At 43.8% G+C, this 23,120-nt stretch overlaps 1 protein-coding gene across 1 annotated transcript in view; it reads right to left on the bottom strand.

Moving 5' to 3' along the window:
• Positions 1-23,120, bottom strand: part of BLTP1 (bridge-like lipid transfer protein family member 1) — a 282,755-nt gene that overhangs the window by 57,232 nt on the left and 202,403 nt on the right. The window contains exons 59-60 of the mRNA XM_078766129.1: positions 3,586-3,747; positions 275-417 (exon numbers count right to left, since the gene is read on the bottom strand). Of these exons, the coding sequence (XP_078622255.1) occupies positions 275-417; positions 3,586-3,747 (305 nt within the window). The remainder of the gene's footprint in view (positions 1-274; positions 418-3,585; positions 3,748-23,120) is intronic.

Below are 23,120 nucleotides of genomic sequence, written 5' to 3'. Positions count from 1 at the left end.
ACCAACCACAACACCATTGTCGTACACTTTCTAATCAATACCCAATTTTGTGGAACTCTATTAAGGATGGAAGAAGCAACAATTTAAAATGAGGCAAGCTTGAATACATTTTTTCTGTCAGATGAATAAAATATAACTTTCAAACAGCAAAGGCCTTCGAATAGCAAATCGTTATGTTCAAACAAACTTCAAGTCACAAAAATGGATTACAAGAGAATTAGATTTTATCGAACATGCAGCAAATGGATAGAAAGGATCTAAACATTATTGTCACCTGCACACGGACGTACACGACCACATCAACAGGAAAGGAAGTGTAGGCATTTGCCGAAGAGGATACAAGAGAAGAGGCTGTCTCTTCATGTGGATCTGGCACATCAAAGTGACCAAGTTCTTCTTCATTGTGGTGAATCTCAGCTACATGGAACGCAAGTGAAGGAAAACAGCCTGAGTCAAGTGGTTTGGTCTCTGAAGCAATTGAGTAAATGCACGAGTGTTTGACAAGTTCCTTGAAAGTAATGAATAGGGCCTAACCTTGATGGACAACAGTTACTGTACAGTATGACAATTGTTCATAATAAGTATGCAAAGTGAGAAGAGCTGGGTGTGATAACTTGTGCCACTTCAACTATAATATATCCATACGCCCCAAAGCAACTCAAGTTCAGCCATGTAAATGGTCGCAAAATGGAAAGTATCACAGACAACGACTAAAATTAGCAATATGCAGTATTTACGTGGGTTTGCAAAAGCTTCTGTATAGACAAGATTTACGACAGTGCTGTTCTGGCTTAAGCTCATCAGCAAGACAAAATACTTGATGTAAACCTAATGCACAATTTCACACATTCAAAGAAAAATTATCAAAAAACAGAATTGAAAAGTGAGAAAAACAAAAATCTTTACTCGAAAAAAATTAATAAAACAGTGGGAGGCGGAAGAATAAAGGATAAGCAGCATAGGGAATAGGAAGATGTGGGATTGAAAAACAAGCAGGAAGTGAGAGAACAAAAGAAGAGGGAATGAGGGGGATTTGAGAGGGAGGGGTGAAAGTTGGGTAATAGTATGGTAAAAGTAGGATACGCGAGAATAACAGAGGATGAAGTGGAGGACGAAGCAGAGGAAGTGGAGGGAGAAATGAGGAAGATGAGCGAAAATGAGGGAGAAGGGAATGAGAAGGGAAGGAGAAAGGAAGGATAAAGAAAGGATGAAGGAAGGATAGGAGAAGGAGAGAGGGAGGATAGAGGAGGATAAATGAGGATAGAAAAAAGGGAGAGAAAAACGATAGAGGGAGAAAGGAAATGGGTAGGGGGAAGGAGAAAGGAAGAGGGGAGGAAGAAGAAGGGAGAAAGGAGCTATAAGAAGGAGGTAGAAAGAAGGAGGTAGAAAGGAGGTAGAAAGAAGGAGGTAGAAAGAAGGAAATAGAAAGGAGGAGGTAGAAAGGAGGTAGAAAGAAGGAGGTAGAAAGAAGGAAATAGAAAGGAGGAGGTAGAAAGGAGGAGGATAAAGAAGGGAGGACAAAGAATGGAGGCCAAAAGGAGGAACAAAGAAAATATGACAAAACATATGACAAAGAAAACAGGAGGATGACAAAGAAAAATAGTGGAGGAAGGCAGGGAAGAGAAAGAATAAGAAGTAGGAAAATAATTCTTTAAACTTGAGCAAAGCAAATTGAAAACAAATTCAATTTTTTAACTCTTGAAATTAACAATTTTGAGAATATAAAAAGTGATAATACACCAACTGGTAGAGGTCTGGCAGATTTGGAATATATATTAACCTCTCTCACACAACACAATATTAGCTCCTCCGTGAACCTCGACATTGCATAATAAATGATTGAAACAATGTTTAGTACACGAGGATGTGTACCGAGTACAACTAAACAGCGAGTACGTACAGTCGTGGCCAAAAATATTGCCACCCTTGCACTTTTTTTCAAATAATGCACCATTTCTTACAGAATATTGTTGTAATTAAAAAATCGTTTGGTATCCACAAATGTATTTCTTTGGTATGCAGTGGAACAAAACAAAAAAAGCTGTAAAAAGACTAAATCTTAGCTTATTCCACACAGAAATCCGAAAATGGCCTGGACAATATTATTGGCACCTTTTATGGTTGTTAGAAATAATGAGATTTCAAGCACGTGATTCTCCTGTACTTTGGAATGGTACTCACCTATGGTGAGTTGCAGGTGTCTGCAATATAAAAATTACTCATTCAACCAGTTTGAATGGTGAAAAGGAGTCATTCTGCTGTTTTGTGTCACTGTGTGTGCAATGAACATGGAGAAAAGAAAGAAAACCAGAGAATTGTCTGAGGAGGTCAGACACAAGATTGTAGCCAAGCATGGAAATCTCAAGGCTACAAGTCCATCTCCAGAGACCTTGATGTTCCTGTGTCTACCATCCGCAATGTTATCAGGAAGTTTAAGGCCCATGGCACTGAAGCCAACCTCCCTGGACGTGGCCGCAAGAGAAAACTTGATCGAAGATTGCGGTGAAGGATTGTGTGAATGGTGGAGAAAGCACCTCGATCAACTGCCAAACAGATTCAAGCTGACCTTCAGACACAAGGTTTCCACTCGCACCATCCGTCTCCAACTCAATGAAAGGGGGTGCTATGGTTGGAGACCAAGTAGGACCCCACTGCTATGAGAGCAACATAAGAAAGCCTGACTGGAGTTTTCCAAAACACACCTGAACAAGCCAAAATCCTTCTGGGAGAATGTCCTGTGGACAGATGAGACCAAATTAGAGCTTTTTGGTGAAGCACATCATCTCTATCTTTACAGAAAACAAAATGAAGCCTTCAAAGAAAAGAACACCTTCCCCACAGTCAAACATGGAGGAGGGTCAGTGATGTTTTGGGGTTGCTGGGCTGCCTCTGGCACTGGGTGCCTTGTATATACGCATGGTGTCAAAAGGTCAGGAGATTACCAAGATATTTTGGATCGCAATGTTCAACCCAGTGTCAGAAAGCTAGGTCTCTGTCGAAGGTCATGGATCTTGCAGCAGGACAATAACCCCAAACACACTTCAAAAATCACCCAGAAATGGTTCAAGACAAAACGCTGGACTGTTCTGAAGTGGCCAGCAATGAGTCCAGATCTAAATCCCATTGAATACCTGTGAGGAGATCTGAAAACAGCATTTGGGAGTAGGCACCCTTCAAATCTGGGAGAACTGGAGTTGTTTACACAAGAAGAGCGGGCCAAACTGCCAGTGGAGAGGGGTAGGAAGCTCATTCAGGAAGCGCTTGACTGCAGTTATTTTGTCCAAAGGCCGTGCTACCAAATATCAAGTCTCGGGTGTCAATAATTTTGTCAATGCCATTTATTTTTATTTTCTGATTTAAAAGGATATATTAAGTTCTGAATCAAAAACAAAAGTTATGTAATATTAACAGTGAAATAAAGAATTGTGGAGACCAAATACTTTTGTCAATTTCAACTTATTTTGAAGAAAATTGTGAGATATTTGAAAAAAGTGCAAGGGTGCCAATATTTTTGGCCCCGACTGTAAATGGGTAAATACACTGCAATGTAAATGCGAGCATGTTAGTTAGAAGCAAAATTATTACTGCGAGGGTGCTGGTCGATCGGTGTAATGGGAATCAACTCGAGCGCTTTCTCGAGGAAATCCAGGAGACAAGGGCTGATCACCATCTCTTTTGGCAGGGACTGCAGAGCGACCCAGGCGTACAGCTTGGCAGATTTAAGTCCACCTCCTGCTTTACCTTTGCCTGCATGCAATAAAAAAAAGGCTGATTTGGCAGTGCTCAAAACGCATTTCACCCACATTCAATGCCAAGTTGGAAAAAAAGGCATTGCCAGCGAGCATGAGGACAACAACATGCATTTTAAGGCCATGTTCCCTGCTAGAGCGGGGGTTAGCCTTGCGGTCCCCATGACAATCTTCTCCATTTTGCCCTATTTTCTGCATCTCTCCTTGTTAACCCCCTTGCCCGCATTTCTTCTTCCACCATCTTTAGCCAAGTCTTTCTCGGTCTTCCCCGTCCTCTACTTCCTTCTACATTAACTTCCATCACTCTTCTCAACCAGTCACTTTCATCCTTCCTCAATACATGACCAAACCATCTCAACCTGTTCCTCTTCACAGCATCAATCACAGGCAATATTCCCATCATCTTTCGCAATTCATCATTTGTCTTCCTCTCTCTACATGAGACAACATGAGGACAACCTCACATGACAACCTCATGTCATGAGGACATGAGGACATGAGGACAACATGAGCATGAGGACAACCAGCACGATTTAGATCCAGAGGCATGGCACGTGCAGTTTTGCACAGGCAGAAACTTGGTTAGAGCCTGCAGCTTTATGAAGCGATGTCAATCTTCTATTCCTCCAACCGTTGAAATGCTTTTAAAATCTATTTTGCAACAATCGTGCATCACTGTCCTGCCATCAAAATATCAAGGAGTTGAAGAGGCCTTGCACCTGTCTCAGTCTCTTCCCTAAAATATTTCAATGAACCGTTCCATTCAATTTTAAGTCACTCCTCTAAAACCTTTGTCTTACCTTTTGAAACTCCACTTCTGCTTTCCTGAATAAGGGACAGAGCAATATAAATTTATAAGTGCTGATATTAATTTCCAAGGCCAATATATGAAATAAAGAGACTTGGGTAAGGCAGTTTTCAAATTTTCTTCTCTTTTATTAAATCTGCACTGTGGAGGAATGTGTAGAAACAAATCATTGTTTAATCATATGTGTTATTGATTTTCAAGGCCAATATATGAAAATAGAAACAAATCACATGTGTTATTGATTTTCAAGGCCAATATATGAAAATAGAAACAAATCATATGTGTTATTGATTTCCAAGGCCAATATATGAAAATAGAAACAAATCACATGTGTTATTGATTTTCAAGGCCAATATATGAAAATAGAAACAAATCATATGTGTTATTGATTTCCAAGGCCAATATATGAAAATAGAAACAAATCACATGTGTTATTGATTTCCAAGGCCAATATATGAAAATAGAAACAAATCACATGTGTTATTGATTTCCAAGGCCAATATATGAAAATAGAAACAAATCACATGTGTTATTGATTTCCAAGGCCAATATATGAAAATAGAAACAAATCACATGTGTTATTGATTTCCAAGGCCAATATATGAAAATAGAAACAAATCACATGTGTTATTGATTTCCAAGGCCAATATATGAAAATAGAAACAAATCACATGTGTTATTGATTTTCAAGGCCAATATATGAAAATAGAAACAAATCACATGTGTTATTGATTTCCAAGGCCAATATATGAAATACAGAGACTTGGTTATGCAGTTTTCAAATTTTCTTCTCTTTTATTAAATCTGCACGATGGAGAAATGTTGTTACGGATTTGTCACTTCCGTTGTTGTGGTTTTCATCCACTGTAAACATTTTTGATTCCATGTACTATTATTGTTGTCGTTTAAGGGAGATAGCGGTTACTATTTTCAAAAGGTAAAAAAAGTCAATGTTTTAAATGAAACCGGAACCGGACGACGACAAAGAGGAAGAGTAGGAGGAGAAGGCGGAGCAAGTGAGTCGGGGAAGAAGCCCAGCTGCTTCGAGGTCTGGAGCAAACGTTGACGAACGGAGGTCACTAGCAAACTTCGGGTTTCCCGAGAAAGGGATTCTTGCTTGTTATCGTTGTGATAGTTGTTATCGTTGTGACAGGTAAACCTGCGTGTCAGGTTTTGGCGGTTGATTCCGAGGAGAATCATCGTCATGCCGTTACGCCTCGAGAACGGGCCGTCGGGCATTTTGACTCGCGCGCCTTGCGCATCGCGCAAGGTTTTTCGCTTTGCTTCAACCATTTTCACCGCATCCAGACATTTATCTGGTGTGTGTGCGTGTAACTTGGATTTTGAAGGTAAATCTGCGGTTCGCTGGTTTGGAGCCGTGAAACGTCCATACCCGAGGGTGTGATTTCCCAGTCGCCTGGAGGGCGCCTTTGGATTTCCCCATCGCCTTGAGGGCACCTTTGCACAGCTTTGGCCTCGTGACTGTGACTATCATCCGAACGGGATTCTAGTCTCGATTGGACATCGTTCTGACGATCGCTGGAGTGGATCGACTTGGGCTTGATGCCGGAATAGAGACATTGCGGAATTTTCTTATTTTCGCTCACTTGGAGCACAGTGAGTTATATTGTACGAACCTGATGGTACCATCAGAGGAAATATATGTTGGTTGTACAATTGATTACTATTGTTGTTGTGCTGTAATTCTTGTGTGATCTTAATACAATTTTTTTTTTTTTTTTTTTTTGTATACTGAATCGAGGCTCGTGAAAGAGCTAACATTTACTTCACAAACAAATCAACCAGACAAACAAAATATATAAAAAGAGGGAGCGGAAGACAAGATGGGGAAAGAAGGGGAAGCACACAAACACAACATTTGAGAGCAGGGAGATGTGTGGAAGGGAGAGGGCTTGGGGGGAGGAGGCGTGGGAAGGGGGGGGGGGGGAGGGAGAAGTATAAAACACAAGGACACCAAGGACTTCCAGGAAAAAAGTTGGTATTTCAAAAAAGTGGAATTGGGGTGAAATTAGCGGGGATAGAAAAGATCAAGGTTTTGGATGGGGGAAGATAAGAGATGGTGGTGAACAGCTGTTTTAAAGACCTGGAGGGTGGAGTGGGATTGAAGAGAGTGAGGGAGTTTGTTCCAGAGGCGGGAGAAAAGAGGAATGAAGGAGTGAAGGTGAGCAGAGAGTCTTGATTTTGGCAGTTTGACCATAAGAGGGTTGCAGGCAGATCTTGTGCGACCTGTAGGAATATTTGCGGGACAGAGCCCAGAGAGAGGTGGGGGGGGGGGGGGCAAGGCCAGAGAGGAGTCGGTAGAAGACGGAAAGACCACCAACCTGCCTGCGGTGAGTGAGTGAGAGGCCCTTGGAGTTAGCTTCATCGCAGGAGATTCCAATGATTCTGAATGCTATGGTTTCAACAGCGTGAAGACGAGCTAGGTGTGAGGCAGGAGCACCAGCCCAGAGGGGAGAGCAGTATTCCATTGAGCTGCGGATGAAAGCCTTGTATGTGGTGAGGAGCTCAGGTGTGCCAAGGAAGGACTTCGCACGACGGAGGATGCCCAGTCGGCGACTGGCTTTGGAGGCCAGATTTGAAATGTGGTTTTCCCAGGAAAGATCATGGCAGATAGTGGGACCCAAAAGCTTGAGTGACAGAACTTCTTGGAGAGGATTATTCAGAAAGTGGATGGGAGGGTTGTCCAGTCGGTCTTTTCGGAGAGACATCGTAAGAGTGTGAGATTTGTCAGGATTGAAAGACATGTTCCACTTGTTTGCCCAGTCTGTGATTTTGTCCAGGTCTGCAGAGAGTGAGGAGGCTGCAGACTGCCGATCTGAGGGATGAAGAATGGAGCGACAGAGAGTAGAGTCATCAGCAAAGAGATACAGAGGATTTTCAAGAGAGTCAGAGAGATCATTGATGAAGACCAGAAAAAGCACAGGGCCCAGAACACTGCCTTGTGGAACTCCAGCCTGAACAGGAAGAGGAGATGAGAGAAACCCATTCAGGGCCACACGTTGACTACGACTAGAGAGGAAGTCCGCCAGCCATGCGTGGAGATTTCCATTGATACCAAAAGAGGAGAGTTTGGTGAGCAGAGCAGGGTGCCAGACCGTATCGAAGGCACGTGATATGTCAAGGGAGACTGCTCTAATTTCCTGTTTGGCATTGAGGACCTCCATCCATTGTTGAGAAAGCAGAAGCAGCATGTCCAGAGTAGAGTGTTCAGGTCTGAAACCAAATTGATGATCAGAGATCAAGCCATTGGAGAAGAGGAAAGATTTCATATCTGAAGCAATGATGGAAATCCATGACTTTGCTGATAATTGGGAGAAGGCTGATTGGTCTGTAGTTGCTGGGATCTGTTTTTGCACCTTTTTTGTGCAAAGCGGTGATGTTGGCAGATTTCCAAGCAGATGGAAGATGACCTTGAGCAAAAGAGAGGGTGAAGAGAACAGAGAGAGGGAGTGAAAGAGCGGAAGAACAGGATTTTAGGACCCGTGGGCTTATGCCGTCAGGTCCAGTTGCAGAATCCGAGTCGAGGGTTGACAGAAACTTTTCCACCTTGTCAGGAGGAAAGGACACAGAGTCCAGGAGCAGCTGGGTACGACTGGGTACGGTGGGTACAGAGAGGGATGGGTTTGGGACACAAGATTTAGAGACCAAACACAGAGTTGAGGCATTCAGCTTTGTTGAATTCAGCTTTGTTTGTTGGTAACAATTGGTGTGGCTTCACCATTGATCTTTGACATACAGAATAACACATTTTTCTGCCGTGACTCCTCTCGGGGCTCGGAGGTACACCGTGACCGGGGGTTGGGGAGGAGAACGTAACAGAAATTGGGGGCTAGTCCGAGTAACGGAAATTGGGGGCTCGTCTTTGCTGACAAAATTCCTAAAATCCTCGTCCGAGATTAAATTCCCTAAAATCCTCATCCGGGATTAAATTCCCTAACATCCTCGTCTGGGATCAAATTCCCTAACATTCCCAAAATTCCCAAATTTGGAATTTTTCTAACATTCCCAAATTTTTCAAAAAAATTGGAACATTTTTGTGTGAAGGTTAACAGGTGCTAACTAATAGTCACCATGGTGTTTGGCGCAGAAAAGTTTGTGGCGTCCCCTAATGAGGCACAGTTCAAAGCGTTAAAAAGATCGGAACTCTTGATATTGGCCAAACATTTTAACTTGGAGGTCCGAGCTCATATGAAGAAAGCAGAGATGCAGACATTGGTGGTAGAATCTCTGGTGGGACAAGGAACATGGAAAGAGGTAGCCTTGGATTGGTTACCCGAGGAAAAATAAAATGTGGAGCTCCGGAAAATGGAGATGCAACTGCAGAGCCAGGAAAGGTTAAAAGCAGAGGAAAGGAAAGCAGAAAAGGAAAGAGCAGACAGGAACCAGAACTCGAGGAGAGAAGAGCCAAGGAAAGGAGAGCTGAAAGGGAACTCGAGGAAAGAAGAGCAGAACAGGAACGAGAACTCGAGGAGAGAAGAGCAGAGGAAAGGAGAGATGAAAGGGACCCCGGGGAAAGAAGAGTAGAACAGGAACGAGAACTCGAGGAGAGAAGAATAAAGGAAAAGAGAGCTGAAAGGGAACTCGAGGAGAGAAGAGCCAAGGAAAGGAGAGCTGAAAGGGAACTCGAGGAAAGAAGAGCAGAACAGGAACGAGAACTCGAGGAGAGAAGAGCAGAGGAAAGGAGAGATGAAAGGGACCCCGGGGAAAGAAGAGTAGAACAGGAACGAGAACCCGAGGAGAGAAGAATAAAGGAAAGGAGAGCTGAAGAAGAGAGAAGAGCAGGGGAAAGAGCAGAGGAAAGGAGAGCCGAAAGGGAGTTAAAGAAACGTGACATGGAGTATCAGAAGGAACTTAAACTCAAGGAGCTGGAATTAATGGGAGAACGGAGAGAAGTAGTATCCATGCCAGCTAGTTCGACAACTAGTCAGAACACTTGGGATGTTGGTAGGCATGTGAGGCTGGTTCCACCCGACAATGAAACGGAGGTAGCCAAGTTTTTTTTACACTTTGAGAAAGTGGCTCAAATGCTAAAATGGCTTGTGAGGTCCTGGACTATGTTAGTGCAAAGTGTTCTGGTGGGTAAAGCTCAAGATATCTATTCGGCTTTACCGATTGACCAATGTGCAGATTTGAGATCGTGAAGAAAGCCATTCTCAAAGCCTATGAATTGGTCCCTGAAGCTTATCGACAAAAATTCAGGAATGCCAGGAAGAGGGAGAGTGAGACCCATGTGGAGTTTGCCAGAATGAAGGAAACTATGTTTGATATGTGGTGTGACTCGAAGGGGATTGGGAAAGACTTCAACCTTTTGCGACAATTGATCTTGGTGGAGGAATTCAAACAGTGTCCACGTGGACATTAAAGTACATCTGGATGAAAAAAAAGTACCGGAGTTGTATGAGGCAGCAACAGTTGCAGATGACTATGCCTTGACACACAGGATGGGGTTCCACAAACCTAACTTCCCGTCTAGAGTTAGCCAGGGGAGTTATGGTAAATCAGGTTCGGAGAACAAATGTTCATGGAGGCGGCCGAAAGAGAACTATGGGGACAAATCTGATACCGCGAATTTTAGGGATCAGAAGACTGCAGTTCCAAGACATACCTATCTTCCGGGGGGCCCGAGGCAGACCACGAGTTTTTCCTCCGGGCCGACTTGCGCTTTTTGCAAGAAACCTGGGCATTTGACGTCCCAATGTTACGCCCTGAAAAGGAAAAATCAGGAGCGGAGTCAGACTAGTGCAACTCCGAATGCGTTGGCCAATGCGAGAAATCGTCCTTGGAGGACAGTGCCTTGTGAAAGTTCACGTGCCAAAGTTACGGCATCACACAACGACCTTGTCCAAGAGGGTTACAAACCTTTTATTTCCAGGGGTTTTGTGTCACTGGATGGGGACTTAACTAACCAGAGACCTGTTAGGGTATTGAGGGACACAGGAGCACATCAATCTTTGATGCTTGAGGGCATTTTGCCATTGTCGGAGAAGACGGCAACGGGGGTTAGTGTTCTTTTACAGGGGGTTGGTGGCTATGTTAAAGCTCCTCTTCATGTCATCCATTTAAAGTCTGATTTGGTGTCAGGACCGGTCACTGTGGGGTTACAAGCCACTCTTCCTGCAGAGGGAATCTCTTTTATTATCGGGAATGATTTGGCCGGTGGTCGAGTTTCTGGTAATCCGATGATGGTTGAAAAGCCCAGTAGGGAAAATAACACAGCACAGTTAGAGCAGGAGATTCCGGGTATCTTTCCATCCTGTGCCGTGACTCGTGCTATGGGTAGGAAGTGCTCTGAAGAGAAGGAGAAGGAAGGCGATGTGGATTTGGGTTCCATAGAGATATTGGAGGAAAAGTCTGGAAGAGGTAATAGGAAAGGGAGTGACATCAACTTCTCCTTCTCCCTCCTTTTGCTTTAAATATTTCCCTATTGATTCTTGTCTTTTTGCAATTGTTGTTTTCATGTTTTGTTATGCATTATGTTTTGCACTCTGTCAAAGCGCCTTTGGGCTTCATGAAAAGCGCTATACAAAATAAATGAATTATTATTATTATCAAGGAACTGAAGGAAAAGGTGGCATCTGGACCAAAAGAGGAAATGGAGTGTCCGTCGGAGACATCTGGGAACGAGGCTGAACAAACGGTGCTGGTCCGAAAGAGACTTGTTGAAGAACAACACAGAGATTGGGAGCTCCGGAGTTTGATTGATAAAGCCATTACAGAGGAAGAGGCTATGAAGATACCTGTTGGTTACTTCATGAAAGGGGAAATACTCATGAGAAAATGGAGACCACCGGAGGTGCCAGCAAGCGATGAGTGGAAAGCTCATAACCAAATTGTGGTGCCACCGCCGTACCGGAAGGAGATATTGAGTTTGGCACATGAGACACCTTTGGCCGGGCACCTTGGAGTGAACAAGACATGTGACAGAATATTGGTACATTTTTTCTGGCCAGGATTGCGACGTGATGTGGCGGAGTTCTGTAAATCTTGCCATTCTTGCCAGCTGGTGGGAAAACCTAATCAGAAAGTCCCATCCGCACCTTTAAAACCAATTCCAGCTTTTGAAGCGCCATTCAGCCGAGTCATTATTGACTGTGTCGGCCCTTTACCTAAAACTAAGGCTGGACATCAGTATTTGTTGACCATCATGTGCGCTTCCACGAGGTTCCCAGAAGCAGTGCCTCTTAGAAAAATTACTGCGGCAGTTATTGCGAAGGCCTTGATTAAATTTTTCACTTTGGTTGGCCTACCTAAGGTCATCCAGTCTGATCAGGGTTCCAATTTCATGTCAATGCTTTTTCAGCAAGTGGAACACCTGTTGGGAGTGGAGCAAGTAAGATCAAGTACTTACCATCCCGAGAGCCAAGGGGCCTTGGAAAGGTTTCACAAGACATTGAAGAATATGATCAGAACGTATTGTTTTGATTGTGACAAGGATTGGGATGAAGGAATACCCTTATTGTTGTTTGCTATGAGGGAATCCGTTCAGGAGTCATTGGGATTCAGGCCTTTTGAACTTGTGTTTGGACACGCAGTTCGAGGGCCATTGGAATTTGTGAAAGAACAGTGGCTACAGGAGGAGTCGCAGTCGACAGTGGTAGAGTATGTGTCAACGGTTAGGCACAGATTGGCAAAGGCTTGTGAAGTTGCGAGAAGAAACTTGAAAGTGACACAGGATAAAATGAAAGTGAAACATGACAAGAAATCTCAGATAAGAAATTTCAGTCCTGAGGGCCGAGTGTTAGTGTTGCTTCCTGTTCCAGGTCAGCCACTACAGGCTAGGTATTTTGGTCCCTATGCAATCAAAAGGAGGGTTAATGAAACAGATTACGTGGTGACAACTCCCGACCGACGGAAAAAGCGGCAGCTGTGTCATGTCAACCGACTGAAGAAATATAATGAGAGGAAGCCTGTGGAAAAATGGTTCCTGTCTCACCTGTCGTGCCTGTAGTCGGGTTGCAAGAGAATCCAGAGTTAAAACTCTTCACTGATCACAACCCCTTAACCTTCATTCAAAAAATGAAAAATAAAAATCAGAGGTTGATGAGATGGAGTTTGGCTTTGCAGGAGTTCAACTTGGAAATTCAGCATGTAAAGGGCAGGGACAATGTTTTATCCAGAGTGAACTAACTTTGGAAATTCCTGTAGGTTGTTTGGAAGTTTCGTTGCTTTCTTCTGGGGAATATTAATTATTGCTGTTCACGTGAATTGATCATTTGGGGGTGAGTTTTACTTGTTTGTTAAAAAGGGTTTTTGCATGCAAAGAAAGTTTTCACTATGTTCAAACTTTCTTTCTTGATGGTGGGGAGTGTTACGGATTCGTCACCTCCGTCGTTGTGGTTTTCATCCACTGTAAGCATTTTTGGTTCCATGTACTATTATTATTGTTATCGTTTCAGTGAAATGGAGATAACTGTTTTCAAAAGGTAAAAAATTCGTGTTTTAAAAGAAACCGGAAACCAGATCGGGTGGAACCGGAAGAAGAAGAAGAGCAAGAAAAAAGCGGAGCAAGTGAGGTTGGGAAGAAAAGCCGAGCTGCTTTGAGGTCTCGAGGAGACGCTGGCGAACGGAGGTCACGAGCGAACTTTGGGTTTCCTGGGAAAGGGATTCCTGCGACAGAGTTGTGATCGCTGTGACAGATAAACCTGTGTGACAGGTTTTGCGGTTGATTCCGAAGAGAATCGTTGTTGGAGTGCAGGTACGCCTCCAGTACGGGCCCGTCGGCCATTTTGCCTCGCTCCCGCCATTTCGCATCGCTCCAGCCTTTTCACCTCGCTCCAGCCAATTCACCGCCCCCAGCCGTCAGCCTGATTTGCGTGTGTAACGTGGATTTCGATTGGGAATTTGTGGTTCTCCGTTTGGGAGCCGTTGAACATTCATACCCGAAGGTGAGATTTCCCAGTCGCCTTAGGAGGGCACCTTTGCGCCTCTTTGGCAGAGTGACTGTCAGCCGAACTGGATTCTGGTCTCGATACGACATTTTTCTTGCGATCACCGGAGCGTGGATCGACTTTGGCTTGGTGCTGGGACAGAGACTTGGGAATGTTCTTTTCGCTCACTTGGAGCACAGTGAGTTATATTGTAAGAAACTGATAGAACCATCATAGGAATGATATAATATTTGTTGTACAATTGATTAATATTGTTCTTGTGCTGTTATTCTTGTGTGACCTTAATACAATAATTGTTTTTTGGTAACAATTGGTGTGGTTTCACCATTGGTCATTGACACACAGAATAACACATCTTTCTGCCGTGACTCCTTTCGGGGCTCGGAGGTACACCGTGATGGGGTTTGGGGAGGAGCAGATAACAATATACACAACAACAACAACAACATGCATTTTAAGGCCATTTTCCCTGCTAGAGTGGGGGTTAGCCTTGCGGTCCCCATGACAATCTTCTCCATTTTGCCCTATTTTCTGCATCTCTCCTTGTTAAGCCCCTTGCCCGCATTAATTCTTCCACCATCTTTAGCCAAGTCTTTCTCGGTCTTCCCCGTCCTCTACTTCCTTCTACATTCATTTCCATCACTCTTCTCAACCAGTCACTTTCATCCTTCCTCAACACATGACCAAACCAGCTCAACCTGTTCCTCTTCACAGCATCAATCACAGGCTCTATTCCCATCATCTTTCGCAATTCCTCATTTGTCTTCCTCTCTCTCAACGATACTCCGCACATCCACCGAACCATTCACATTTCCACCCTTTCCAGCCTTCGATGCTGCTCTACGTTCATTACCCATGTCTCGCTCCCATAAATCACAACAGTTCTCACACATGCAGCATACACCTTTCCCTTCAGCTTCAACGACACTCCCCTCCTCATCAGCATGCCACTCAGTTCCCAAAACTTCCTCCATGCACATCTCACTCTAGCAACCGTTGCCGAGTCTGATCCACCTTCTCCATTCAGCATGTCTCCGAGGTAGCAAAATGTTTTCACACCTTCCAGCTTCACGCCGTCTCCAACATCCAACTCAACATTTCCTCCATCTGCAGCTCCCTCTGTGCACACCTTGCATTTTAATGTAGCTGCCACACTGGTTAATGACCCTCTCAGACCACTGCATTTTTGATGAACCCAATCAGCGCACATTGGACATTGAATGGAGTTCACTCCGACATCCTTCCTGCACACAGCACATGGCCACTTCCCAGTTCTGTCCACCTCACCACATGCTTTACCACTTGCCATCACCTTCGTCTTTCCGATATTCACCTTCAGACCTTTTGTCTCCATACATTCCTTCCACTTGTTCATTTTTCCCTTCAGTCCATCCATACTTTCTGCAATCTACAATTTCTGCAATTTCTTTCGGCAATTTCTGCAGTTGTAGTCAACGTGTGGCCCTGAATGGGTTTCTATCATCTCCTCTTCCTGTTCAGGGTGGAGTTCCCCAAGGCAGTGTTCTGGGCCCTGTGCTTTTTCTGGTCTTCATCAATGATCTCTCTGACTCTGTTGAAAATCCTCTCTATCTCTTTGCTGATGACTCCACTCTCTGCCGCTCCATTCCTCATCCCTCAGATTGGCAGTCTGCAGCCTCCTCACTCTCTGCAAACCTGGACAAAATCACAGACTGGGCAAACAAGTGGAACATGTCTTTCAATCCTGACAAATCTCACACTCTTACGATGTCTCTCCGAAAAGACCGACTGGACAACCCTCCCATCTACTTTCTGAATAATCCTCTCCAAGAAGTTGTGTCACTCAAGCTTTTGGGTCTCACTATCTGCCATGATCTTTCCTGGGAAAACAACATTTCCAAGCTGGCCTCCAAAGCCAGTCGCCGACTGGGCATCCTCCGTCGTGCGAAGTCCTTCCTTGGCACACCTGAGCTCCTCACCACATACAAGGCTTTCATCCGCAGCTCAATGGAGTACTGCTCTCCCCTCTGGGCTGGTGCTCCTGCCTCACACCTAGCTCGTCTTCACGCTGTTGAAACCAAAGCGTTCAGAATCATTGGAATCTCCCGCGATGACGCTATCTCCGAGCGCCTTTCACTTACTCACCGCAGGCAGGTTGGTGGTCTTTCCGTCTTCTACCGACTCCTCTCCGGCCTTGCTCCCCCAGCTCTCTCTGGGCTCTGTCCCCCAAATATTCCTACAGGTCGCACAAGATCTGCCTGCATCCCTCTTATGGTTAAACTGCCAAAATCAAGACTCTCTGCTCACCTTCATGCCTCTTTTCTCCCGCCTCTGGAACAAACTCCCTCACTCTCTTCAATCCCACTCCTCCCTCCAGGTCTTTAAAACGGCTGTTCACCACCATCTCTTATCTTCCCCCAATCCAAAACCTTGATCTTTTCTACCCCCGCTAATTTCACCCCAAATCCACTTTTTTGAGGTGCCGACTTCTTTCCTGGAAGTCCTTTGTGTCCTTGCGTTTTATGCCTATCCTGCCTCCCCCCAGGCCCTCTCCCTCCCACACATCTCCCGATGTCCCTGCTCTCAAATTATGTGTTTGTGTGCTTCCTCCCCTTCTCTCCCCATATTGTCGACCGCTCCCCTTTTTATATACTTTGTTTGCTTGTTTGCTTGATTTGTTTGTTTGATAAATGTGAGCTCTTTCACGAGCCTCGACTCTGTATATAAAAAAAAAACAAACAAAAAAAACACCAGATCATCTGCACACAACAACTCCCATGGTAAACCCTCCTTTACGTTCTGAGCCAGCACATCCATCACAGCTACAAATAGTAGTGGACTTAGTACCGACCCCTGATGCACTCCCACCTTCACCTCAAACTCACCACTGTTCCCGTCTTTTGTCCTTACAGCTGTGCGCGCTCTTTTGTACATTGCCATCACTACTCTGATCAACCATTCCTCCACTCCTAACTTCCTCAATGCCCATGTCAATACTTCGCGTGGAACCCTATCGAATGCTTTCTCCAGATCAACAAACCCAAGAAACAACTTCTTCCTCTTCTCCATGTACTTCTCCTGCAACTGCCTCACAATAAAGAGCGCGTCTGTCGTTCCTCTTCCTGGCATAAATCCAAACTGCATTTCGTCGATCTTCACCTTCTTCCTTATCCTCCTCTCCAACAACAATACCTTCATTCCATGCTCCAATAACTTTATCGCTCGGTACGAGCCACACTCCAGAGGGTCACCTTTCCCCTTGCATAGAGGGACGAGGGTACTCAGTTTCCAATCCACTGGAATGCGGCCTTCTTTCACCACCAGATTACAGATCTCTGTCATTCTCTTCACACCCCAACTTCCTGCTACCTTCAACATATCTCCAACTCCCGTCGGCCCTCCCGCTTTTCTACTCTTCATTGCTTTTATCGCTTCCTCAACTTCCTTCTCAGTTATCTTCTTTGTCGGTCCTAAAACTGGGTTACTCTCTATGTTGCCATCCCATTCATTCTCTGTATTCAACAGCATTTCCATATATCTTTTCCATCTGGGTCCACAACGATTTGTCCCACTTCATCCTTCAAGCAACTCACCCCCATCATATCACACCTCTCTTTCGCTATCTGCTTTGCAATCCTGAATACCGCTCTCTGACCCTCTTCCAAATCCAAGCGTTCTCTGAACATTTTCCTACATGCCTCCTGCGCCGTTGCTACCTCTTTCTTTGCAGCCTTCTTGGCTGCCTTATAACTTTCATGCGCTGCTTTTTCTGCTCCCGTACCCTTCGCCTTCTGCCACTCCTTGAACTTCTTCCTCTTCTCGTCAATCCTCTTTCCAACTTCATCCCACCACCATGTTTCCGAGTGTGGTGCTCGGTGCCTCGGTGGTCCTTTTGTCCATCCACATACCTCACCAATGGCTCCCAACAGACTATCTTTCATTGACATGCAACCACTTTCAAGCTCAACCACATCATCCTCTACCCTACTCAGCCTCTCTTTTAATGCCTCCCTTACTGTCACCTCTTTCAACCTCCACACCTTCATTCTCGGTTGGTACTTCACCCGCCGAGCTCTCCTCGCACCTTTCACCCTTATGTCGCAAACAACCAAGTGGTGCTGTGAAACAGCCTCCTCCCCCAGGATCACCTTTGTGTCCCTGAGGTGCCCCCTATCTCGCCTACGCACCATCAGGTAGTCAACGGTTGTCGTCGACCCACCCGACGTGTATGTAACAAGATTATTATCCTCTTTCTGGAACTGAGTATTACAAATCAACAAATCAGCTCCATCAGCAAACTCCAAAATCCTTTCACCTTCTCCATTTCTCACACCATATCCGTAACCCCCATGAACTCCCTCAAAACTGTCCATACTCCTTCCCACATGTCCATTTAGGTCTCCTCCTACCACAACAACTTCCTCATCTTTCACGTTTTCCATCAGCTTCTCTATCGCACACCAGAACTTGTCCTTCTCTTCTTCGCTCCGACCAACCTGCAGAGCATATCCCGATATGACGTTCACCAAGACCTTTCCAATCATCATTTTCACCATCATCAACCTATCACTCATTCTAGTCACACTCACCACACTGTCTACAAACTCCTCAGAAAACAGGACACCAACACCATTCATGCCCTCCGGGAACCCTTGCCACACAAACTTGTATTTCTGTCCCTGCCTACCCTTCACCATTCTCACACCACTTCCCTTCCATCTCGTCTCTTGCACACACCATATGTCCACTCTTCTTCTGACCAATACTTCCACCACTTCTCCTGATCTCCCTGTCATTGTCCCTACATTCCATGTCCCAAACCTCAGAAACCGATCTCCACTTCGGGCTGTACCCTGCCCATATGTAGTTGTAATTGTCATGGTTCTCTTTTTGAAGCAATGCTTTTATGGCCGGATATCCTTCATGACGCCAGCCCTCTTAGTCGCCTCCTACGTATCCCTGCGTGTCATACGGTGTACATATTCTAAACCAGGGTACACACCAGGGTATGTATATATGTTTCCATAAAATATATGTGTATTACATAATATATATACACCATATCAATAATAATAGTCATAATAATAATGTTAATTATGTAATGTTAATAATAATAATGCTAATGATGCAATAATGATAATAATAATAATGCAATGATAATAATAATAATAATAATAATAATAATAATAATGCAATAATAATAATGTTAATATACATAATATATTACATAATACATAATATAAAATACATAATATATATGTATTACACCTGTAAACCAGGGCATGTATGTATGTATGTATGTATTGTATACATGTATGTATATATGTATGCATATATGTATGTATGTATGTATATATATATATATATGTATGTCTATGTATATATGTATATATGTATGTATATATGTATATATGTATGTATATATGTATGTATATATGTATGTATGTATATATATATGTATGTATATATGTATGTATATATGTATGTATATATGTATGTATATATGTATGTATATATGTATGTATGTGTGTATGTATATATGTATGTATATATGTATATATATATATGTATGTATGTATGTATATATGTATGTATATATGTATGTATGTATATATGTGTGTATATATATGTATATATATATATATATATGTGTATATGTATGTATATATGTATGTATATATGTATGTTGTATATGTATATGTATGTTGTATATGTATGTTGTATATGTATATGTATGTGTATATGTATATGTATGTATGTGTGTATGCATGTGTGTATATATATATATATATATATATATATATATATATATATATATATATACAGTGGAACCTTGACTTACGAGTGCCCTTACGAGTTTTTCGAGATACGAGCCGTCGCTCGGGCGGTTTATTGCTTTGAGATGCGAGCCGAGATCTGAGTTACGAGCTTTCGCCACCCGGTCACGTGGTTATCTTGCCGTGCAAGTACAGTATCTCTGTCGTATAGCGCTGCATTTTTGTTTTCGCATGTTGGTTATTTTGAGTTTACGCCGCCAGGTGGGTTCTGGTCACGTGGTTATCTTGCCGTGCAAGTACAGTATCTCTGTCGTATAGCGCTGCATTTTTGTTTTCGCATGTTGGTTATTTTGAGTTTACGCCGCCAGGTGGGTTCCGGTCACGTGGTTATCTTGCCGTGCAAGTACAGTATCTCTGCCGTCAACTTGTTCAGAGTGCCGGCGATAGCTCGCCTTCTCTTTGTGGAAAACACGGTTCTGAGAAGAAGAAGAGGATGATGTGCTTGGATATAAAACACGCAATCTTTCTTTTCTGTCTTTCAACAACAAACAACAAAGAAACAACAAATCTTTCTGTCTTCTACCGACTCCTCTCCGGCCTTGCACCCCCAGCTCTCTCTGTGCTCTGTCCCCCAAATATTCCTACAGGTCGCACAAGATCTGCCAGCAACCCTCTGATGGTTAAACTGCCGAAATCTCGGCTCTCTGCTCACCTTCACTCTTTCATTCCTCTTTTCTCCCGCCTCTGGAACAAACTCCCTCACTCCCTTCAATCCCACTCCTCCCTCCAGGTCTTTAAAACAGCTGTTCACCACCATCTCTTATCTTCCCCCATCCAAAACCTTGATCTTTTCTACCCCCGCTAATTCACCCCAGATCCACCTTGTTTGAAATTCCAACTTCTTTCCTGGAAGTCCTGGCAGTGTCCATATGTTTTATACCTCTCCCACCACCCCCTTCCCACGCCCCCCCCCCCCCCCAAAGCCCTCGCCCGCTCTCAGATCTCTCGATGTCTCCATGTCTCTCGGTCCCTGCTCTCAAATGTTGTGTTTGTGTCCTTCCCCCTCTCTCCCCATCTTGTCTACCGCTCCCTATGTTATATGTTTTATGTGTCGGTTTGTCTTTCTGTGTGATTAATGTTCGCTCTTTCACGAGCCTCGACCTTGTATACAAAAAAAAAAAAAAAAAAAAAAAAAAAATCGTCGAAAAACATGAGCGAGGTGTCGAGGAGGACGTATATAACGGCAGAGGAGAAGAGCATGCCAGGCCACAACTTGTGGATATAAAACACGCAATCGTCGTGTTTTATATAAAACTTGTGCTTGGATATAAAACACGCAATCGTCGAAAAACATGAGCGAGGTGCCGAGGAGGACGTATATAACGGCAGAGGAGAAGAGCATGCCAGGCCACAACTTGTTCGGAGTGCCGGCGATAGCTCGCCTTCTCTTTGTGGAAAACACGGTACTGAGAAGAAGAGGAGGATGATGTGCTTGGATATAAAACACGCAATCGTCGAAAAACATGAGCGAGGTGCCGAGGAGGACGTATATAACGGCAGAGGAGAAGAGCATGCCAGGCCACAACTTGTTCAGAGTGCCGGCGATAGCTCGCCTTCTCTTTGTGGAAAACACGGTACTGAGAAGAAGAAGAGGATGATGTGCTTGGATATAAAACACGCAATCGTCGAAAAACATGAGCAAGGTGTCGAGGAGGACGTATATAACGGCAGAGGAGAAGAGCATGCCAGGCCACAACTTGTGGATATAAAACACGCAATCGTCGTGTTTTATATAAAACTTGTGCTTGGATATAAAACACGCAATCGTCGAAAAACATGAGCGAGGTGCCGAGGAGGACGTATATAACGGCAGAGGAGAAGAGCATGCCAGGCCACAACTTGTTCAGAGTGCCGGCGATAGCTCGCCTTCTCTTTGTGGAAAACACGGTGAGATCCTTAACATCCAACAACTAATGGGACGCAAACGGGGCGCCCAGTTTAGCGGTACACACATTGATGAATCACCCTGCCTGTGATTCACCCATGACAGGTTATAGCTGGGTCGGGATTCAAACCCAGGCTGGACAGTTTAGACTTTAGAGTCAAGTGTGCGTACCTCCAGTCCAGGCCATCCTGCCAACTTGTATGCTGCATACAGGTGAAATATAAAGCGCGAGATATTTTTATATATACTGTATATTTAAAAAAAAATTGGTGTGGTTTTTGGCGGCTGGAACGGATTAATAGCATTTCAATGCATTTTAATGGGGAAATTTGATTTGAGAAACGAGCAATTTGAGTTACGAGCTCGGTCACAGAACGAATTAAACTCGTAAGTCAAGGTTCCACTGTATATATATATATATATATATATATATATGTATGTATGTATGTATTGTATACATGTATGTATATATGTATGCATATATGTATGTATGTATGTATACATATATGCACATGCCTCCTGCGCCTCCTCCTGCGCCTCCACTATATATATATATATATATATATATATATACAGTGGAACCTTGACTTACGAGTTTAATTCGTTCTGTGACCGAGCTCGTAACTCAATTTGCTCGTTTCTCAAATCAAATTTCCCCATTAAAATGCATTGAAATGCTATTAATCCGTTCCAGCCCGCCAAAAACCACACCAATTTTTTTTTAAATATACAGTATATATAAAAAATATCTCGCGCTTTATATTTCACCTGTATGCAGCATACAAGTTGGCAGGATGGCCTGGACTGGAGGTACGCACACTTGACTCTAAACTGTCCAGCCTGGGTTTGAATCCCGACCCAGCTATAACCTGTCATGTCGGTGTTTCACAGGCAGGGTGATTCATCAATGTGTGTACCGCTAAACTGGGCGCCCCGTTTGCGTCCCATTAGTTGTTGGATGTTGAGGATCTCACCGTGTCTTCCACAAAGAGAAGGCGAGCTATCGCCGGCACTCTGAACAAGTTGTGGCCTGGCATGCTCTTCTCCTCTGCCGTTATATACGTCCTCCTCGGCATCTTTTTCCAGAAGAGCCCTGTCTCGTCACAGTTGAAGATTTGCTGGGGGATGTATCGTTCGGCTTCTATCAGTTCGGCAAAAGTTATAATAAAATCTTCAGCTGCCTTCACATCCGCCTCACCAAGTCGACAACACGCACACCTCGCTCATGTTTTTCGACGATTGCGTGTTTTATATCCAAGCACATCATCCTCTTCTTCTTCTCAGTACTGCCCTTGGCACTCAATTTCTTAGGACCCATGGTTAAAACTAAGAAAATTTTCCAAAATAACCAAAATGCGAAAACAAAACAGCAGCGATATATGGCAGAGATGCTTGCACGGCAAGATAACCACGTGACCGGAACCCACTTGGTGGCGGGTGGCGTAAGCTCGTAACTCAGATCTCGGCTCGCATCTCAAAGCAATAAACCGCCCGAGCGACGGCTCGTATCTCGGAAAACTCGTAAGTTGGTGCACTCGTAAGTCAAGGTTCCACTGTATATATATATATATATATATATATATATATATATATATATATATATATATATATATATATATATATATATATATATATATATATAATGTTACGGACGCGGTTAAGATGTTATTTTGACCGAGCGGTGGTATTACCGCGACCGAACAGTTATTCCCCGACTAATACCCGATTTGCCCCAAACGTTGGCCGTATCGCACCGCAGCTGCTCAATATGGAAAACTCTAAAGCGACCGAATGCAAAGAGGAAGAAGACGTACAGAAGAGTAATTGGATTTATTATTTACACATATAAGCAGGAAGAAAGCAGTCACGTTTATTTACAGAAGATATTAGATACACAGTGCAACGCTAGCTTACCTACAGTCTTAATTAACCCAGGGACAGAACAAACAAGGA

This window comes from Myxine glutinosa, chromosome 12, assembly GCF_964187855.1.
Source record: "Myxine glutinosa chromosome 12, kmMyxGlut1.1, whole genome shotgun sequence".
Taxonomy (NCBI): domain Eukaryota; kingdom Metazoa; phylum Chordata; class Myxini; order Myxiniformes; family Myxinidae; genus Myxine; species Myxine glutinosa.
Note: the sequence above shows the minus strand (reverse complement) of the source record. Positions and strands in the feature narration are given on the sequence as shown.